The sequence below is a fragment of the Myodes glareolus genome, chromosome 17 (genome assembly GCF_982192425.1).
Source record: "Myodes glareolus chromosome 17, mMyoGla1.1, whole genome shotgun sequence".
Classification (NCBI taxonomy): Eukaryota; Metazoa; Chordata; class Mammalia; order Rodentia; family Cricetidae; genus Myodes; species Myodes glareolus.
The window spans coordinates 67404377-67425116 of NC_142042.1; the positions used below are offsets into that span (position 1 = coordinate 67404377).

A 20740-nucleotide genomic window follows, 5' to 3' on the forward strand; every position below is an offset into this window, starting at 1 on the left:
CTATAGTTCCCAGAATTCCTTGATAGGTCACACGAAACTACCATTCCCAGCGACCCTCGCGCGGGGCGGGGACTGGGCCAGACCCTCAGTGGATAGGCTCGGAGACTACAACTCCCGGGACGCCGCGTAGCTGGGCTGCTGGGCCAGCGGAAGCGGCTGGCGGAGAGCGGCAGGCTGTGACTGGGGTTGTCTGGGGTGCTGGTCAGGGTTAGGAGACGCAGGCATGCTGCGTCCCAAGGCTTTGACGCAGGTGCTAAGCCAAGCCAACACCGGAGGAGTCCAGAGCACCCTGTGAGTGCACAGCAAGGACCCGAGTGGCGAGCGCTGGAATGGGGCGGCGCGCGACTCCCTGCAGTAGGGGTAGGGAAGGAGCCCTCCGCTTGGCGGCTAGTGCTGCGAGCGGTCGTTTCGGGATCCCTACGTGAGGGCCTCTCTCGGAAAGGGAAGTCGATGAGTGCTTAGAGCATGCTCCAGGATATATTCAGCGCAGATCCTTGCTTCTAAAAACGCCAGTAGAGGGAATTGAGATAGGAACCCAGGTTTTTTATTCTTCCTTCCTTCCTTTTTTTTTTTTTTTTTTTTTTTTTTTTTTTTTTTTTAAAATCGATATCCTGCCCCATCTTCGCCAGGCTACTGAATAACGAGGGATCGTTGCTGGCCTACTCCGGTTATGGGGACACAGATGCCCGGGTCACCGCGGCCATCGCCAGTAACATCTGGGCCGCGTATGACCGGAACGGGAACCAAGCGTTTAATGAAGACAATCTCAAATTTATCCTCATGGACTGCATGGTATGAAGTAAAGTAGGCTGACCTCGAACTTGCCTCTGCAAGGTGTGCACCGCCCGCCGCACCTTGCCAAATAAGTAAAACACATAGATATTTAAAAAGAAAAAAAGTGAAGGTAGGGCACAGACAAATGTGATGGTCAGTCTCACTGAAAAGGTGACATTTGCTAAAAGATCTGCAGGAAGATTGGAGAGGGGAAGCAGATATGCCATGTATCTATCTGCTGGGAAAAGATTTCTAACAGTTCAGGACATGGTGGTTTATGCCTCTAGTTCCAGTACTTGAGAGACAGATGAAGGCAGGTAGATCTCTGCAAGTATTTCTGACAGAACAGCAATTGCAAAGGGCCTAGAACCAAGTAATGCTTGGTCAAAGGTCAGTAAGGATGGAGTGTCACAGAATGGGGAAAGTCGCAGGATTTAGGAATAAAGAGACCTGCCTGGTTCCCAGCACCCTGGACTGTAATGGTGTGCAGGACAAATCAGTTGGTCCTTGGGGTGCCTGAGAAAGCTCTTCATTGGGATTCAGGCACCCCTCCCAAACATTGCTGACTCCTACTGGATGCTGAATCTACCACTGGTGCCACAGGGCAGAAGCCCAGAGACAATCACAACAGCCCAGCCATAATAAATTAATTTTAAGGAACAGAGGGTGAAGTCAGTGGTAAAGCACTTTGGGGTCCGAGGATCCGTTCCCAGAAACACAAGTTTTGTTTTTGAGTCAGAGCCTAGTATCCACACTAAAATAAGTTTCATGAAACATCACTTCTCGAAACATCACTTCTCTTACTTCAGTGTGACGTCTGTTGTTTTTATTTTATTTTAAATGTTGATCAACCTTCTTAGTTGATCTTTGTTTAAAGCTATACCATGGGAAAAGAGGAAACATGTAAGTTGGGTTGTGGTTGTTTTGGTTGTTTTTTGCTGTTAGGTTTTTTTAGATTTATTTATTTTATTTTGTATGTATGAGAGTTTTGCCCAAATGTTATATATGTGCACCATATGTACATGCATGGTGCCCTCAAGGAGGCTCAAAGAAGGCATTGGGTCCCCTGAACTGGATGGTTATGAGCACAGTGTGGGTGTTGGGAATTGAATCCAAGTCTTCTGCAAGAGTGACAAACAAATTGGGTTATTGTTCCTGGTCCCTTACCTGTTGAGACAAGTCTTAGCATTAGAGAAGAAAACCCCAGTTTCTGGGAGACTTGGTTTCTCAGAATAACTTGAATTACCTGTCCGAGGCCAGAATCCAGTGTCAGACCCCCATGTCTGAAGAGCGGGGCAAAGCTTCCTAGATGAACTTCCTGCTCTGCCATGCTTGAGAAACAATATCTCTAGGATCAGAGGCGCCTGGGGAAGGCAGGAACTAAGGGTGCCAAGCAGAATGTCTCAATCTATCATCCCCACTAGGAGGGCCGTGTAGCCATTACTCGGGTGGCCAATCTTCTGCTATGTATGTATGCCAAGGAGACTGTGGGCTTCGGAATGCTCAAGGCCAAAGTGAGTACACACTCCTCCGTCACACCTTCCTGGGCCCCAACACAGCATCTGTTCACAATGTCCACGCCCTTCTATGCCCCTTCCTGGAGTTCTCAGATCTCCCCAGTCCCTGAGATGGTCTGAAGGGCAGTGGGAGTAGGCTTGGGTTGGTTGGTTACTCAGAATGGGGTAGGGAGCCAATCTGAGATCCCTCTAAGCATGAGCCATGTATGACCTGACTTGTGCTCTCTCCGTGCAGGCCCAGGCCCTGGTGCAGTACCTGGAGGATCCCCTCACCCAAGTAGCAGCATCATAGTAGTGTGATGGACGCTGGGGTCAAAGAAGGGGGGGGTGGTGGTTGGGGGAGCAGGACCACTTACAGGAAGGTGGTACTTTGGCTTTTTCCAAATAAATTTCAATTCTTGTCTTGTGTCTCAGCTGCTTTCTTGGCTGGAAGAACTTGGGCCGTGGGAATGAGTGGGGTGGTTTACTTAAGAGGATTCCCTCCCCCATCACCAAATCTCCCAGCAGTTGTTGGCAAGACTTCTCCAGTGCAGGGCCTCATCTAACTCCTGCCAACAGAGGTTCCCTGTGTAGCCTTGGCTGTCCTAGAACTCGCTTTGTAGACCAGGCTGCCTTGAACTCAGAGATCTGCCTTCTAAGTGCTGGGACTAAAGTTGTGTGCCACCATTCCCAGTATCAGAAAAGCAATGACTTTTCCTTAAACAATTTTAGCTCTGTAGACCAGGCTAGCCTCATCCTCAAAGATCTGCCTGCCTTTGCCTCTCAAGTTCTTGGTTAAAGGTATGGAAGCTGTGTGAGTAAGGAAGGGGGGAACCGTGGGTAAGTAGGAAGGGGCGAAGCTGTGCAGGTAAGTAGGAAGGGGGAACTATGGGTAAATAGGAAGGGGCGAGGCTGTGCAGGTAAGTAGGAAGGGGGGGAAACCATGGGTAAGTAGGAAGGGAACTGTCGGTAAATAGGAAGGGGCGAGGCTGTGCGGGTAAGTAGGAAGGGGCGAGGCTGTGCGGGTAAGTAGGAAGGGGGGAACTGTGGGTAAATAGGAAGGGGCGAGGCTGTGCGGGTAAGTAGGAAGGGACCCATCTGGGCAGGTAGCATCCCAGCTCCACCTGAGTGAGAAACGCTGCCCATCCCTGGCCTGAGGCTGTTAAGGAAGGGCTGGAAGCTGCACGCTGGGGCAGCTCCTACAGCTCTGCACTGCAGAGATGCTGTGCCCAGCTTGCCTTTCTTGCCCTAATAGCCCTTTGCCTGGTGCCTCCAGTATGTGTCTTTACCAGAACCTGCGGTGGGAAAGCTGAGGCCCGGCAGCTTGTGCCCTACCACAAGTCTGTCTCTCTCAGCCTAGAGGCAGCTCCCCTTCTGCAAACCAACCTCACCCCCTGTTAACTCTAGAAGGTTCTCCTATTTGAGGGAGTGTGGGCTGAAAGCAGACACCTAACCTGTTTAACCTGTCTGACGTCATCTCGCTCCACCCACCTGTGCCCCAGGTCCCCAGTCGAGCTGGCTAGCTCTTCCTGTTCTCAACTTCCGTCCTCCCAGCTCCCACAGAGTAGCCCAACCTGCCAAAGCTGAGCTTCTGGGGCTCTTCCTGGCCTCAACTCAGCCCTCTGTCCCTCACCCCAGTGAGAGGGGAGCTAGGTGCAAGTTTCTTAAGAGCTGAGAGTTGAGGCCATTTAACCAATAAACAAACAGTGACCTCTGCACCTGCAAACACCTTCACTCCATGCTGAATCGAGATGACTGGAAAAGACGATGATTATAATTTTGTCTTCAAGGGTAAGTTGGGGATCTTGCAAAGGGAAGGCTCCAGAGAGGGTGGGAGAGAGGCTGTTTCCAGAGGAGACGGTGTCTTCTTGTGTTTTATCTCTTACTTGGACCCCCCCTCCCAGCTCAGCATTCCTTCCAGGAGAGAAAGCAGGGCTCAGGAGTACAGGCAGGAGTGGTTACAGGTGCAGATGTTCGGAAGCTATATAGTCTCTAATAAATGCTCAAGTTCCTGGGAATATCAGCCGGTGAAGCCCAAGAGATGGAAATCTGACTTCAGAAAGGACTCGCATTCGGGGCAGAGGGAGAAGAAAGCCAATTTAAGAGGAAGAAAGTCTGTTCGGGCCATGTGGTGATACATGTCTTTAATCCTAGCCTGGGGAGGCAGAGGCAGGCAGATCTCTGAGTTTGAGGCCAGCCTGGTCTACAGAGTGAGTTCCAGGACAGCCAGGGCTACACGGAGAAACCCCATCTTGAACAAAACTGAAAAAGAAAAAAAAAAAAGGAAGACAGTCACCATCTTTCTGAGCAGGTGCATAGAAGGGGAAAGGGAGACCATTGTTGAGCTAGGTAGTTGATAGAGGGGAAGGTGCTGGGACAATGCAATGAATGAGATGTCTGGTAGCTTCCATGGGACTCCTGGGCTGAGCCTGTGTGATGGTCTTTTGCACTTTCTTTGGACTCAGACACTAGGCACTGTATCCACCAGGCAATCTCTGAAAGTGACAAAGCATGCATCCTTCCTGCTCCCCGACCCAAAACAGGGTTTCTCTGTAGCTTTGGAGCCTGTCCTGGAACTCACTCTGTCGCCCAGGCTGCCCTCAAACTCACAGAGATCCTCCTGCTTCTCCCTCTGAGTGCTGGGAGTAAAGGGTGCGCTACTACTGCCTGGCTCCTTCCTACTTCTTTATTCTCAGCTTCAAGTGTTTGGTCCCTCTGTGGATCTAAGCCCACTTCCTGAAGGCCTGGTGGCCTGACGGCTCTCTCCTTCCCTTTGCGCCACACCCTGCAGCCTCTCCCAACCTCAGCCCCACCCTGGCCGTGCTGGGGAGCCTGTACTCCTGGCATTTTCCCAAGGAAACTGGTAGGACTGTGGCTTGGATGTGGTATAGTGACTCCTAACTATTGAACTCCCAGTGCCAAACTATCTTCACATGCCTGGTGCGGTCCATCATTTTGAGTGATCCCATGGCCTCTCTGGTACTTACCAGTTGGCACAGACGGGGTTCCAGTGCCACCATGGAGAAGTGTGGGGGAAACTATGCTCACTATGGCCACCATGTGAAGATGAACGGGAGGACTCAGGATTGGGCAGAGGTTCCATAGAGAACAGGGAGCTGTCCAGGAGAGGCATGACATCCCATGTCCATGAGGGCTTACCGCACTCATGCATGCACACTGAACTGTACAGTGTGATAGGCCTACTGGGGGGGGGGCTTCCTTGTCTATAAAAATGGGAATAGTGGGGACATTCACCTCTGGGTGAGGCTACATAAAGTCCTGGATGGTGGCTGACATGAAGAAAGCACTCTAGAAGTGTCAGCCACTGGTAAGCCTGGAGGCAGAGGCAGGTAGATCTCTGTGAGTTCAAAGCCAGTCCAGTCTACAAAAGCTAGTTCCAGAAGAGGCTCCAAAGCTACAGAGAAACCCTGTCTCGAAAAGAAAAAAACAAAACAAAACAAAAAACTGTCAGCATCTGGCACTTCCATCTTACAGAGGAGGAAAGTAAGCAGCTTGCCGAGAAGTCACACAGGGGCTGGAGAGGTGGTTCAACGGGGCAGAGCCCTGATGTTCTTGCAGAGGACCCAGGTTCAATGCCCAGCACTCACATGGTAGTTTATAGGAGATCTGACATCTGACCAAGCACCCATATGTACAAGCAAAACATACGTACAAGTAAAATGCTCATACATATAAAATGAATACATCTTAAAATGAAACAATTTAAAAAGGCCACAAAGTCTGACTCTAAAACCCTTGCCCTGGGTCTGAAGACAGGGCTGGGGATGGATGAATGGAGACCCTTCTCCTAGCAAAGGAGAGGCAGTAACACACACGCACACACAGGTGCACTTCTACACCTTCACAGGAGAGGCAGTAACATGCACACAAACACAGGTGCACTTCTACACCTTCACAAAAGAGGCAGTAACACACACGTGTACACACACACAGGTGCACTCCTACACCTTCACAGGAGAGGCAGTGACACACAGGCACACACAGGTGCACTCCTACACCTTCACAGGAGAGGCAGTGACACACAGGCACACACAGGTGCACTCCTATACCTTTACAGGAGAGGCAGTGACACACAGGCACACACAGGTGTACTCCTACACCTTTACAGGAGAGGCAGTGACACATGCACACACACACATACACACACAGGTGCACTCCCACACCTTCACAGGCGAGGCAGTGACACATGCACACACAGGTGCACTTCTACACCTTCCCTGTCACCCACAGAAGTGTCACTTGTCAACCTTTTGCTTCTTCCACATAAGCACATAACACACCCAAGCCCCTCTTCCTCGTCCTTCCACCTCACATACAGACATCAGCAACTTTCCCGTGCCCCTATCAATCACATGTCCCCTGTGAGCAGCCCAGAGCTGTTACTGTCATTCTGTTACCAACATCACAGGCAGACTCTGTTGCCTTAGCAGCCGCTGCCTTGAATACTTCTGGCCCGTCTGTGTCCATCTGTCCATCCCCATCCCCCCAACCCCAAAGATGCCCTATGCAGTGTGGCCAACCACAGCCTCTGCCATCTTGCTTTTCTGTACTCCTTTCTTTCCTGTTGAACAGATTCTCCAGCTCAGGTAGGCTCAGAGCTGCTCTGCCCTGGCTCAGCTCTCCTCTCTCCACTTCCTCAGTGGTGCTGATCGGCGAGTCAGGCGTGGGCAAGACCAATCTGCTGTCCCGGTTCACCCGCAATGAGTTCAGCCACGACAGCCGCACCACCATCGGGGTTGAGTTCTCCACCCGGACTGTAATGCTGGGCACCGCAGCTGTCAAGGCACAGATCTGGGACACAGCTGGCCTGGAGCGATACCGAGCCATCACCTCTGCGTGAGCCCAGGCCTGGGGGGTTTGTGAGGATCCTGGGAAACCAGGACTCTTCTATGGACTAGAGATGTGGGAGGATGGGAGGCAGGAGAGGCTGTTGTGTGCTCCCTGTGATGGGAATCATGAAGACACAAGTTCTGTGTTTGACAACAGGCACAGATAGGATGTAATGACTTCTAATGCAAGTCATGGCCCTACTTCCTAAGCCTCTCCTGTGCCCAGGAAGACACAAAGCCCTTTGTACCCAGCATTTTAAAGTATTACTGGAAGAAGTGAGGTACCTTGTTTAAATAGGTGCATGAACTAAGAGCGCACCCTGACTTCGGCTCAGTGCTCTGCTTGGCGGCAATGTGTCCACTCACAAATGACAGGGCTAGCTGGACTTCGGCATAAGTTTTAGAGATCAGGCTAGCCTGAGCTCACATGTAGACCGGGAACTCACTATGTAATCCTTGCTGGTCTGGAACTCATTCTGTAGACTAGGCTGGTCTGGAACTCACAGAAATCTGCCTGCCTCTGTCTCCTAAATGCTGGAATTAAAGGTGTGCCCCACCATTCCTGGTCACTATTTTTTAAAATTAGATTAGTTGATTGATTGATTGATTGATTGATGGGTGGGTGGATGAATGGCCGGATAGATGGATTGTACTCAGAATCGAATGGCTTCCCATACAGTAGGCATATCCCCAGCTTGGAATATGCAGTTTATAAAGCCTCAGAAAATTAGGCCTTCTGGCATCATATCCAGCAACTCATGGTCAGTGTCAGGTCCTGCTGTCTGAGATGTGGTTGATCTATCATATATGATGGAAGATAGAACCGCAAGAGACTTGAAGCAGGAAGCAGGGGTTGTTGTTATATAGACTAAAGGACTACGCTCACCCACCACTTCTAATTATTTGACCTCTTATAAGACTTGGTTGAGGGGTTGGAGAGATGGCTCAGTGGTTAAGAGCATTATCTGCTCTTCCAAAGGTTCTGAGTTCAATTCCTGGCAACCACATGGTGGCTCACAATCATCTGTAATGGGGTCTGGTGCCCTCTTCTGGCCTGCAGACATACACACAGACAGAATATTGTATACATAATAAATATTAAAAAAAACCCAAAAACTTGGTTGAGGCTGGGCCGTGGTGGTGCACGCCTTTAATCCCAGCACTCGGGAGGCAGAGGCAGTCAAATTTCTGTGAGTTCGAGGCCAGTCTGGTCTACAAGAGCTAGTTCCAGGACAGGCTCCAAAGCTACAGAGAAACCCTGTCTTGAAAAACCAAAAAAAAAAAAAAAAAGTCAAAAAACCCCCCCAAACAAACAAACAAACAAACAAACAAAACAAGACTTGGTTGATTTGTTTATAAACTAGGAATAAGGGGCTGGAGAGATGGCTCAGAGGTTAAGAGCACTCACTGGCTGCTCTTCCAGAGGACCTGAGTTCAATTTCCAGCACCCACATGGTGGCTCACAACCATCTGTAATGAGATCTAGTGTCCTTTTCTGGCCTGTAGGCATACAAAGGCAGAACACTGTATACATAATAAATAAATCTTTAAAAGAAATAAATAAACTATGAATAAACCACACATGGTGTTTCACACCTGTAATAACAGCTTAAGCCGGAGGATTGCCTTGAGTTTGAAGCCAATCTGTACTACATATTGAGTTCTTGTCCCAAAACAAAACAAGGAATATTTAGATGCCACCAATCTGAAGATGGCCTTTTGAACTCGGAGGCTCCAGAAAGAGGCTAAATATCTGTAGGAATTCAGGCCAGGTACTGACTGGTTCAAGGGGCAGGCATGTGGTTCACTCTGAAAAGATGCCAGAGGAAGAGGCCGCTGTGTAAGGAAGACATTAAAAGTGGAAGATCCAGGGGCATACCTGCTCAGAGTCCACGTGGGCATTGGTGGGTGGGCAAGGCTGAAGTCAGGCATTTAGCTTGATGACTGTGCTCTGTCCATCCCTTCCTCTCAACCCCACACAGGTACTACCGCGGAGCGGTAGGGGCACTCCTGGTATTTGACCTAACAAAGCACCAGACCTACGCTGTTGTGGAGCGCTGGCTAAAGGAGCTATATGACCACGCTGAAGCTACTATTGTTGTCATGCTTGTGGGGAACAAAAGTGACCTGAGCCAGGCCAGGGAGGTGCCCACCGAGGAGGCCTGCATGTTTGCTGGTGAGGGTCTGCTTCCACTCAATCCAGCTTCTCCATTACCCATACATTCGGGCTCGGAGTGGTCTATCCCCCAGGTGCTTCACTGTGTCCAGTCCCCTTGGGAACCCATGAGCCTCCCCTGCTTCCCTGCTGTGAGACTTTAGGAGACAGCATCTGGCCTCCTCTTGGTCAGTTACTAGATATAGGCCACGAGGCAAGTTCCTTCTTCACTCTCTCTGCATTCCTAGGCTTTATGTTCCTAAATGAACCTACCTATAGATTGTATAAAGGATTAGATGAGCTACTATCTACCAAGGGTTTTGCATATAGAAAAAAAAGACATAGAAAGCACTAAATAAAAGTCACTGCTGTTGCCATGATCCACAACTAATGTGTGCTTCCTTTCCTGGCAGAAAACAACGGTCTACTGTTCCTGGAGACCTCGGCACTGGACTCCACCAACGTGGAGCTGGCTTTTCAGACTGTCCTCAAAGGTGAGCCTGCCCACATTGGGTGCTCCATTTCAGGTGGGATACCCTGTCCTAGCTCCAGTCCACTGCAGGCCTCCAGCCTCCTCAGAGCCACTGGTCCCACCTCTATCCCTCCACTCATCCTAGAGTTTAAGGAAGGAACCAGAAGACCTCGTTTTCTTAGGGGGCTGAATCTGGGTTCTTTGTTTACCCAGACAAGACCAAGGTGTCAAAACTACTTCCTTCCAGCAAAAACTCTGGGGTGGCCACCTATGCTCAGAAATGGCATGGTTAGGGGGTGGAACATTAAACTTCTGGCCTGATTACTGCCCTTTGTTCTTAGAGATCTTTGCAAAGGTATCCAAGCAGAGACAGAACAGCACCCGGGCCAATGCCATCACCCTGGGCAATGCCCAAGCTGAACAGGATTCTGGCCCTGGGGAGAAGAAAGCTTGCTGCATCAGCCTCTGAATTCAGTCATGGTCAACCCTGAGTCACTGCCTTCAGCCTTCGGCCCCTCCCACCCAATAGAAGGACTTCTCTCTTCCATTGAGTCCCCCCACACACACTTCACAAGCACCAGGGCCCTCATGCCCTGCCACTTCTCTATCATCTGCCCACACCCTCACAGGCTAGGGCCCTCATGCCCTACCTCACCTCTAGCATCCGCCCACACCCTCACAGACTAGGGCCCTCATGCCCTACCTCATCTCTAGCATCCGCCCACACCCCTCACAGGTTAGGGCCCTCATGCCCTACCTCACCTCTAGCATCCGCCCACACCCTCACAGGCTAGGGCCCTCATGCCCTACCTCATCTCTAGCATCTGCCCACACCCTCACAGGCTAGGGCCCTCATGCCCTACCTCACCTCTAGCATCCGCCCACACCCCTCACAGGCTAGGGCCCTCATGCCCTACCTCATCTCTAGCATCCGCCCACACCCTCACAGGCTAGGGCCCTCATGCCCTACCTCATCTCTAGCATCCGCCCACACCCTCACAGGCTAGGGCCCTCATGCCCTACCTCATCTCTAGCATCCGCCCACACCCTCACAGGCTAGGGCCCTCATGCCCTACCTCATCTCTAGCATCCGCCCACACCCCTCACAGGCTAGGGCCCTCATGCCCTACCTCATCTCTAGCATCCGCCCACACCCCTCACAGGCTAGGGCCCTCATGCCCTACCTCATCTCTAGCATCTGCCCACACCCCTCACAGGCTAGGGCCCTCATGCCCTACCTCATCTTTAGCATCCGCCCACACCCCTCACAGGCTAGGGCCCTCCAATAAAGCTGTTTTGTGACACGCCCGGCCTTCCCGCTGCCTTCCATCTGTCCCTTGTTTGTCAGGGCTGCCCTTCCAACTTTGACTTCTCCTGAGTCCCTGATTCCTTTCTCCATCCCATTCTGTCATCTCTACCATATCCACTGCCCCTCAGGGCCTGCTTCTAGAGTTCTGTGGTCTGGGGACAGTGCCAAGGGGGCAGGAATTGCCTACCCTTTCCTCTGCCAACCCCTAGGGCAGGTGGGGGATGGAAGATTGTGTGGAGGGGAGGGGTTTTTGAAAGACAAAACAAAAGGAACCATCCTCCAGCACCATCTGGTACCCAAAGCTCTGGTGCCAAGAACTGAGGTCACTTTAATGCCATGGGCAAGAGGTGGGAGGAAGATTCTAGGAAGCAGGGCCAGCCTAGTATATGTACTCAGGAGAGGTTCCTAATACTGGAGGGGATTACCCCATCCAGTCCTTCCCCTATCCTGAAACAGGGAAGAACTGAAGTTGGTAGAGTAGGGGGAGGATTTTGTCTCTCAACATCTTTTCCAGGGAACGCTGGAAATACCCATTTACCACACCAGAGCACCAGCCCCAGTGCAATTCCAGTTGCCATACAGTGAAAGACAGAGCCTTAAGTAATAATACTTTTAATAAAATTAACTTCTCAATCGCACATTTAATACATTAACCCTCCCCCTCCTTGGTTTCTCTGCATCGTGTGCAGCATCACTTTGACTTGATTATTCACGGGTCTGTTTTATTTCCCACCTTTGTTTTGCATTTGAACATCTTCCTTGGTGATTTGCAAGAGTCACTAGGTGCCTCAAGTCAGGTCTGACCGCGATCCTACTCTACTGCCCCAGGGCCGCCTCCACCCACCCACCTGACCTCTCAAGCACTCGCCCTCAGTAGGCAAGGGGAAATTCTTCCCTTGCCCAGATGCTACCATCTCAAACTATTGAGGGTCCTAGGGCAAAGAGGGCAGGGGGACCTCTAGTCTCTAGATGGGGTGAAAAGAGTAACTGGGGAGAGGGAGGTGTGTCTGGGCTCTAGGGTCCATAGCTGGTGTACTGCTTGCTCAGACTAAAGCCAAGAGGCCTCTCCCCACCCTGATCTGATTGCCAGTGGGGGCTGATGCAAGGCAAGTGCTTAAAAATGCTTATTTCTCACACGCAAAAGCCAGGCTTCCAGTTTTCTGTGGGGAAGGTGATGTGATGTGGCCATGTGGGTGATCCCTATCTAAACATAGGGAGGGAGGCCAGGACACTAGGGCTACACTGGGGTCACCAAAGCTCCCTTCTTACTTTTACTGCTGTACTTTGGGGGGACAGGTTCTCCCAGGCCAGATTCGCACTCTACTTCCTGAGTAGAAAGTATTTCTCGGGATGTGACTCTCTGAGACTCCACAAAGCTAAGCGTGGTGGGGCATGCCTTGTAGTCCCAGTAATTGGAGGCAGCAAGAAGATGGCTGCTTGTTTAAGGCCAGGCTGGGCTAGAGACCCTGTGTCAAAAAATAAAAAAGAACACTGCACCTGTGAGGAAAACAGCACTAGATTGCACCGCCGCTCCCACCGCGGCACGGGCCGGGCAAAGCTGGGCCGACAAGCATTGCACGCTCATTGGTGAGCAGCTATACCTTGCTCTTGAACCAACCTGTAGCAAGATGGACTGAGGTGACTTCAAGGACCTCCTCAGTGTGGCCTGGGAGCTGCTGCCTTGGGTGAGGGTTGGGCATTAGGAGTAGGGACTTCCCGACAGATGCCCAGTCTCACCTTGCTTCAGATGACCAGTGTGTACCCTGGCAAAGACCTTGGGACAGCCGCCCAAGTGTACCTGTCCCACACTTAAAACCCTAAGGATTCTCAGAATCAACCCCAGCAGACTGGAAGCTCCCAATCTGAGCTAGCAGCCTGCTCCAGCCCCGTTCCCGGGTAGGGCAGCTCAGCCGGCCTCTATCTTTTTCCCTTACCTTTATACTTCCTACGGGGCGCAGGGGCCCACAACGCTACTAAACTTTAAACTATCTGAGTATCGTCTACTAAGTAACTAGTAAATCTTCTTTCTTTCTCTAGGATTATATGAAATAAATTTGAATTATTTTGTAGTATTCTCTTCTTTTAAACCCCTCGGTTTTTCTTTCTCATTTTTTTCCTTTTTTGGTTAAAAAAAATCTATTTCTCTTAAATCTCACACCTCTGAGGGTTTCCATAGGCCTGCTAGGCCTCAGTTCTGCCTTCCCCCTCACTTGCCCCTGGCACAGGGTAGGGGAAGGAGGGGACACCCCAGGACCCTCAGTCCTTAGTCCCAAAGCTTCTTCCTTTCTGGTTAATCCCTTCCTTTGTTTGGCTCTGCCGGCTCCCCTGAGGGGGAGGGGGAGGGGAGCCCTCGGAATGAAATCCAATCTACTGGTGGGGGCCCCAAAAGGGACCGTCTCCCCATCCCCTCTCTCCACCAGCCATCCCAGGATGCTCCCCCAAGAAAAGCAAATGATATTTCTCCCCAAAAAAAAGTGGGGGAAAAAAAGAACATAAACCCGAACATATATTAAAAACTTTTTTAAGATTTAACTCTGAATACAAATGTATTTTTTCTTCTCTCCCTACATATATTCTAAACCTTCTAAAGTTTTTTTTAAGGATCACTTTATCATAAAATAAAATATCCTTTTCATATAATAAATTACCTAATAAAAAGTCTTTTTTTTCATATTAGCCCAGGTTCTTTGCTACATTTATACGGTAATAAATGCCTTTATTAAAATAGAATATTAAATTATAAAGAACTGCTTTTTTTTCTTTTTTGCTATTTTTGTTTCCTCTCCTGTTGGTCACCATCTCACTCCCTCATTGCTTTCTCTCTTGTCGCTCACTTTTGCGTTTTGCGCTTGTTTCTAGGAAAGGCTCACTCCGCAAGGGTGTGGGACTGGATCTGTGGAGCCCCAGTGTAACAGTCTTTGCCTTTGTGGGGGGAGAGGGGGAGGGGGTCGACAGACAGACATCCCTTCTTCCCGCCCCCTCCCATCCCCTGCCCCTGGGCAACCCAGGGTGCCCATTTGGTTTGGTTTCTATTGTACAGACATCTCAAGATGGCTCACATTGGGGGAAAGGAGGGAAGCTGCCACAGGCCAGTTTTCTGGGCTGTGGCCTCCTTCCTCTCCCCTCCCAGGCTGGTGGTCTGGAGGGGAAGGCTGAGGAGAGGCAAGGTAATTCACAATAGGCAAAGGGGAGAGAGGACCTCCCTCTGTGCCCTCATCCCACATCCTTTCCCTATCCAGGAAGAATGGGACTTCTGAGCAGGAAGAGCTCAGTCCCACCTGACTATATACAAGCATCTCCTGGGCCTCCCGGGCCTCCCCATCACCCATCCTCTCCCGGCCCGGCCAGCGGAACCAGGAGGGTAGGAGGCTGCGGGACAGACAAAGGGTGCCAGGCCCTATCACAACACCTGATTCTTGTAACAGGCCCTACTGCGCCTCAATGCTTTGCCCAGACTTGACCCTCACCAAAGATCTGGCCTCTCTCCTCAGCCAGTGGGTAAGACAGAGACTTCATGATTTGTGGCTAATACGGATTCAATAATGGTCCAGCTGGTGCAGCGAGGTCAGGGGGTAGGCCACTGCAGGTGAGGGGGAGGGGGAGCCGTCCATCCACATCTTTCCTGCCCCAAGACTTTTCCTACTTCTCATTTTCCCTTCCCTTGGCCAGAAGACCCAGGAGAAGTGCTCCCTAAGTATAATGCCCATAGATGATGAAGGTGGGTTTCAACCCTTACGTACCCCCATTATCAGTTTCTCTCTCGAACTGTCACTGAGTCTACGGCTACATTCCATCAAGAACTGGAACTGGTTCTTTGGAGGAGTGGGGGACAGAGCTATCCAGTACATGAAGAGGAACTGGGGGCACTTCTCCCCAGGAGGATGGTATCCCCAAAGCTGGGCTAGAAGGGGCAGGAAGGGGGAAAGGAAGAAAGACAAAGAGGACAGCCAGGGGAGGGGGGATTGAAGAAATAGAAAAAAAGCAAAGGGCAAACCCAGAGGAAAAGTTGGGGAAAAGCCAAGCAAAAAGAGAAGCCCCTCTTTCCAGATCTCTCTAGCCCAGCTTTGTAAGACAGATGAGTTGTGAGCCCTTTATTGATTGGCCTCCTCCTCCAGTCCAGATCTTTGATAGGCCCCCATCTCCCTCATACTGTTGGGAACTCCGGATATGCGTGGGGAGGGGGATAAAGGGTTATGTTAGGAGGTGGAGGTCAGGACCAGAGGGGCGGGGATCACTAAGAGCACCTCTGGTTACAGATGGCAATTCTCCCCCTCCTGTGTTCTCTTACCCCTCCACAGAGGAAGGGGTAAAATGACACACAGATGGGGAGAAGGGAAAGGTCAGGATGTCCTGGTGGACACTTCAGGCTAAACAAAAGCTTCTCATAGCTGCTTCCAGATTTAAGGGTGTGTTGAGGTATCAGAGTTGTAACTCTAGTAAAACTTACGGTCTGGCCCCCTCCCAAAGGGTAACCAGAGGTTCTGAAAGTGGCTGCCCCCTCAGCCACTCATGCCTCCCTTCCCCACCCCAGGGAGCGAATATTTCTAAGCACCTTGCCCTGTAGTCACTGATTTTCCAAAAGGCCCTACAGGTCCAGGGTGTCACCCTGGGCAGCGGGCCCAGACCAGGGACAGGGAGCTTAGGAAAATATTCGGATGGCTTGCGTGGCGGTGATGTGGCAGACAGGACACTCTGGGTCCGTCCTCTCGCAGATGCGTACTGCACACTCCATGCAGAAAAGGTTGTGTCCACAGGGCACCAGGGCTGCTGTCACTTCGCTCTCAAAGCACACCATACAGTCCCGCCCGCCGCCTGGACTCCGCAGCCCTCCCGCCCCCAGTTTAGAGAAGCCCTGCAGTGGCTCTCCAGGCGGTCGCCGAGGGAGCCCGGCCAGCTGCTCTTGCCCCGCAGAGGTGGCTGGAGAGCGGTGTGCACCCGGTGGGCCTGCGCGTGCCTTGGCCGAAGAAGAAGAGGCAGAAAAGAGCACCGAGGTGGGCGTGGCGTTCTCCTGGCCCGCCCACAACGGGGGACTCGTCTCCGCCACGCCGTAGTACACGTCCTGCTTGCCCACGCCGTAGCCCGGAAACAAATACCCGCCGTAGCCAAAGTCCCCGCCCTGCTCGCCTAGGCGCGGGGCCTCGAAGGCCGAGTCCACGCTGCACTCGCCGATGCAGCCCAGGCTGTTCTGCCGGAAGGTGGAAAGCGGCTTGCAGCCCGGAGCATGCACCCGCCAGGCGTCCGAGTAGCGGCTGTCCAGCGCAGTGTCGGGGCTGCCAGCCAGGAAGTCGCCGTCGCTGTTGTACTCGAGGATCTTGCCGGTGCGCACAGCGATGTGCGTCTCGATCTCCTCCCGCGCACGTTCCACGTTGCCTGGGGCGCCGGTGATCTCGAACACCGGGTCGCGGTCCCGACTGGGGGTGATGATGTATGTGTTGGTCTGCTGCTGGATGCGTTTGATAGTCGCTCCCTTGGGGCCCACCACCAGTCCCACCACACGGTAGGGCACTCGAACACGAATGGTCACCTGGCCCGGCAGAGCAGGGGCCACACCAAAGGCGGCGCCAGATTTGTTGCGTGAGGCTCTTATCATGGAGAAGTGCTCAGCTGCTGAGATGATTTCCCGCCGGGCTGTGGCCACGTCTTCCCGCCTCCCAGTCACCATGAACACGGGCTCCTCACCTCGCACAGGTGTCTTGATGTAGGTGTTGGTCTTGGCTCTCAAAGCCTTAATCTTGCAGCCTGAGCAGAGTAGGAAAGAAATTCACAGGACAAGGGTTGTACTGGGATGTCTCCAGAATCCCAGCCTCCCAGGAACCTGCCACACGCACAGCCCACCCCATGTTTCTCTTCTGTACCAACCACTCTGGGTCTTCCAGATACACTCCTCCAAAACCGCCTCCTTCAGGGCCTTTCAGAAAAGCGGCTAACCAAAAACCTGCTCACAAACTCTCCCCTAAGAACCTGCGCTTCCATTTCCCTCCACCTCACCAACCTCTCAGTCACCTCTCCTGATCTTTGCTCAAAACTCCAATGCATTCATTAAGGCACAGTCTACTGTGACCTCCATTCACTAAAAGAGTGTCCTCTAGCTCACCCAGGGTTATTGACCACCGTGTGCTGTGACCTCCCATGCCTTCTGCCCCACATCTTCTCTGTGAATCTCCACATCATAAAGTTTGCAGCACCTGACACTCAGTGTGGGACTTGTGGGAGAGGACAGGATGGGGTGGGGGTCGAGGAGTGAGAATTTCAAGAGAGAAAAGTAGAAGTTCTTATCATCTGGAGGAGGAGGAGCTGTGCTCTTGTTCCCAGCCCCAGGCAGGGCTGAGATGCGCTGGAGGCTGAGAAGGGAGGAAGTGGGCATTTCTGGACCCATGCTCCTGCTCTGAAGGAGTAGCAGGTTAGGGCTGGGAAGCTGCGGAGAGAGGGTCGGGAGAAGGCTGTGCCTGTGGGCTGTAGACCTCAATGGCTGTCCTCCAGACAGGAGTGTGAGGACATGTCCCTAAGGGTACTGAAGCAATGGGCAGAGTACATCCTTCCAAGCAAGCAGTCCCGTGGGGTGAACAGAACACCCTTCACGTGTACACAGACCCTCTCCTATCTCAGTCTTCCCCAGCACACAGACTCACGCAAACTCCCTGGGCTCCCCAGGCACATCTCCCCGCTGACACACTAGCAATCCAAAGACAAGTGCCCACTCTGCCCAACCCTCAACTGCAGGCCTCTGTGTGAACTTGTTTTTTCTTTCTCCTCCCTCTCCACTCCAAATAGTGTCTTTTTTAACCTTAATGTACTGGAGGGACACGATGGGTTAAGAACATATCTTTAAGATATATTAGGAAGGAAAATTTGACTCCTGACCTTCTTTTCAGACCTGTTGGCAGTTAAGAAGTCCTACTTGTTGTCAAGCCTACATCCTTGCTGCTTTATTGGCAATGGTTCACTCTATGAGTCTTGGAGGACCAAAGCACAGTACATTCTGCCACCTCAACTTATATGCCATCTCATGGGCACCTAGGCTCCGGTTCTTAAGTTTTGGAACCATAAACTTCAGTGGGAGCTAGGTGTCTTTGAGAGTTGGGAAGTTTGGGAGGTCAAGCCCTGGTATAAGACTAAGGAGAAAAGCCAGAGGCCAGGCATTAGAGAACCCAGAGCATCATCCTCCTGGCTTCTGCAACACAGAAGCATCTCTAGAAGGGAGGCAGGAGGCAGAGAAACTCTCAAACTGCGGCAGCAGACCAGAGAGGACTTCCACCTACTCGGGAATGGGGATGGGAGGACATATGTTTTCTGAAGAAGAGAAATTCTACTTTGATGATGGATAGACACATTTGCTAAGGAGGCAGAAGAGAAAAGGACTCCATTAAATTCTGGTGCCTTCCAAGACTTCACCTAAGCAGAGATATTAATATCCCCACCCAGTTCCAGGCTCTGGATCCCCCGTGTCTCTGACGGAGGGGAAATCCAACTTTCTAAACCAGACACCCCAAGAGATTGAGGGAGGGGGCACTGTGCAGGGGAGTGGCAAGCTCCCCTCCTCCACTCAGCTCCCCATTCCAAATCCCCCAGCTCCAATACTAGGGTGGATGAGGTGGGATATGGAGTAGGGGCCACAGCCTGCCTCCCCATCCAACTGCCAGGAACTGCCCTCCTTCTCTACTCCCGCGGAATGCAGCCCCTCCATTGTTCCCCACAGTGGGGCAGCTCCTCCCCCACTCCACCTCTCAGCCCAGCCCCTTTGCAATATCCAAATCCCGCTCCTCCTCCCCCCACCCCGAAGCTGGGAGGGGAAGGGTCCCCAAGATCCAGGTTGCTCAATTTGGGTACTTACCAAAACTCCCACCCACCTAGGGATGCCGGGCTGAGGAGGGTGTGGTAACATACTCCATTGGCTTAATCCAACACCCCTCCCAGCCCACCCAGACATGTACCCACCACCAAATTTCCAAGTGGAGGTTTCTCTGCCCCCTTCAACGACATGCCCCTCCTGCCCTGTCCCACGCATTCACTCAGAGACTCTTCTTTAGACCCTTGGCTCCAGGCCGTGGCCAGCCCAGAACAAAAGCAAGACGGAGAAGGAGAGGCCCACGCCAGGGCTGGTACCACTTCAGAGACACCCTCCCCAAACACAAGGGCCCACACATGCAAGGGCTAGCAGACGACCACAGGACCCCACTCTGCTAAGGGCTTCCTCATCACCTCTCCCCAGACTGGGACCCTCCCCTGGGCCACACCCCCTTTCATTCCTACACTCAGCCCAACAAAGAGACAGATCCTCAGTCGGGCTTCATGGACCGGGTCTTGCTCAGAGTCCCTAACTCCAACGGCGGAAGGTCCCAGGAGTGCCCCCTCCCCAGTCTACAAGCAGATACCAGAGTAAGGACTTCCAAGTAATTGCACATTCCGTCAGTTCTTCCAGCCCGGAGCCGACACCCCCTCCGCACAGACCCCGGGATTGGGAGGCAGCTCCCCCTCCCCTTTCCTCTCCCAGTTCCAGGATATTTCTTTGTCTACGGGCGGAGCCCCAGGGGAGGAAGGGTCCCGAGAGTCGTCCCTACTAGGGGTACCAGGGAACTTTGTGGCACTTGGAATCTGGGCAGGGGGCGGGGCCCCCTTTGTCGGGAAAGGGACAGAGCCAGAGGCGGGCAAAGAGGGAAGCGATGAACTTTCAGAGCCGGGGACAGCAAGCCCCCATTCCAACCCTCGCAGTGTCCGGACACCCGCTTACCTTGCCTGCCCACGATCTCGGCCACGTGCTCGGAGGTGGGCACGGGAACGCACTCCGTGGTGTTGCTGCTGCCCTTCAGGCGCAGCTCGGCCTCTTTGTAGAGTGCGCAGAGCTTGGCGTCGTTCGCCCCTTTGGGGGCGGCGGAGGGCTGGGGCGTCTGCGCCGCGGGGGCCGCGCTCGGGGCGGCCGGGGCCGCGGCGGGCGGCGGCGGCGGGGCCGGCTGCGGGGGGGCGGCCGGCTGCGCGGGGGCGCCGCCCCCCCCACCTCCCCCGTCCTCGCCCGCCGTGGGGGCGGGGGGCTCCCCCAAACCCAGGAGGCAGAGTTGATCAAGCGCCAGCTGAAGGGCGCGCTCGTCTTCCAGCAGCCCTCGGTCCTTAGCGCTTCCCCCAAAACATCCTAATTCTCCAAAGCCCCCATTTCTTTCCATTATTCCAGATACCACTAGACTAGGCATGGCGAAACAAAAGCTGGGGGAGAGAGAGAGGGAGAGAGAGAGGTGGTGGAAGGGAGAAGAGGAGAGAGGAGGGGAGGGGAGAGAGGAGGGGGTGTGTGGGGAGGGGGAACAAAGAGCTGGGGAGGGGGGAAGAAAGCGAGATAGAAAGATAGACCCACCCCTAAGCCCCCCTCCCCAAGCACCCTGTAACCTGACTCCCCTCGCCCCAGCCCCCGGGTGGGGGTGGGGGAAAAGAAGCAAAACCAAGAAAGCAGATCTCCTCTCGCTCCCGGGTGACGGGTGGGGTGGGGGGCTGCGGGCCCTGGCCCCCACCCCTCCGCCTCGGACGCGGAGTGTCTACCCTCCGCCGAGCAGACGCCCCCTTAGGCTCCCGCACCGAGCCCCAGTCCCGGAGCGTTGCTCAGTGGCCCCCAATAGAGCCCAGCCCCTTCCAGCGCTCAAACTCTTTTGTTTTAAATGAACTGGATGGAGCAGCATGGAACTGACGGGAGGGGGGCGCGCC

The 20740-nt window shown here is 52.9% G+C and overlaps 3 protein-coding genes across 3 annotated transcripts; 2 read left to right on the forward strand and 1 right to left on the reverse strand.

The window, feature by feature from the left end:
* The first annotated feature begins 126 nt into the window (after nt 1–126).
* On the forward strand, nt 127–2699 carry Lamtor2 (late endosomal/lysosomal adaptor, MAPK and MTOR activator 2). Its single transcript, XM_048454742.3, has 4 exons — nt 127–291; nt 630–792; nt 2199–2288; nt 2527–2699. The coding sequence occupies exons 1-4, from the start codon at nt 224–226 to the stop codon at nt 2581–2583; spliced, it is 378 nt and encodes a 125-aa protein (XP_048310699.1). The 5' UTR covers nt 127–223; the 3' UTR covers nt 2584–2699.
* Nucleotides 2700–3786: 1087 nt separating this feature from the next.
* Rab25 (RAB25, member RAS oncogene family) lies at nt 3787–11051 on the forward strand. Its single transcript, XM_048454730.3, has 5 exons — nt 3787–4061; nt 6932–7127; nt 9103–9296; nt 9689–9769; nt 10089–11051. The coding sequence occupies exons 1-5, from the start codon at nt 4022–4024 to the stop codon at nt 10214–10216; spliced, it is 639 nt and encodes a 212-aa protein (XP_048310687.1). The 5' UTR covers nt 3787–4021; the 3' UTR covers nt 10217–11051.
* Nucleotides 11052–11652: 601 nt separating this feature from the next.
* Mex3a (mex-3 RNA binding family member A) lies at nt 11653–20683 on the reverse strand. Its single transcript, XM_085678127.2, has 2 exons — nt 19785–20683; nt 11653–16795 (listed from the first exon to the last, which is right to left on the reverse strand). The coding sequence occupies exons 1-2, from the start codon at nt 20236–20238 to the stop codon at nt 15696–15698; spliced, it is 1554 nt and encodes a 517-aa protein (XP_085534253.1). The 5' UTR covers nt 20239–20683; the 3' UTR covers nt 11653–15695.
* Between the last annotated feature and the right edge of the window lie 57 nt (nt 20684–20740).

Bases quoted from the DNA above. Each gene is read 5' to 3' on its own strand.
- Lamtor2 (XM_048454742.3), top strand. From the start codon at position 224: ATGCTGCGTCCCAAGGCTTTGACGCAGGTGCTAAGCCAAGCCAACACC. The intron at 292-629 runs GTGAGTGCACAG...CATCTTCGCCAG, and splicing joins GGAGGAGTCCAGAGCACCCT to GCTACTGAATAACGAGGGAT. The intron at 2,289-2,526 runs GTGAGTACACAC...CTCTCCGTGCAG, and splicing joins TCGGAATGCTCAAGGCCAAA to GCCCAGGCCCTGGTGCAGTA.
- Rab25 (XM_048454730.3), top strand. From the start codon at position 4,022: ATGACTGGAAAAGACGATGATTATAATTTTGTCTTCAAGG. The intron at 4,062-6,931 runs GTAAGTTGGGGA...CCACTTCCTCAG, and splicing joins TTATAATTTTGTCTTCAAGG to TGGTGCTGATCGGCGAGTCA. The intron at 7,128-9,102 runs GTGAGCCCAGGC...AACCCCACACAG, and splicing joins TACCGAGCCATCACCTCTGC to GTACTACCGCGGAGCGGTAG.
- Mex3a (XM_085678127.2), bottom strand. From the start codon at position 20,238: ATGCCTAGTCTAGTGGTATCTGGAATAATGGAAAGAAATGGGGGCTTT. The intron at 16,796-19,784 runs GTAAGCGGGTGT...TACTCTGCTCAG, and splicing joins CGAGATCGTGGGCAGGCAAG to GCTGCAAGATTAAGGCTTTG.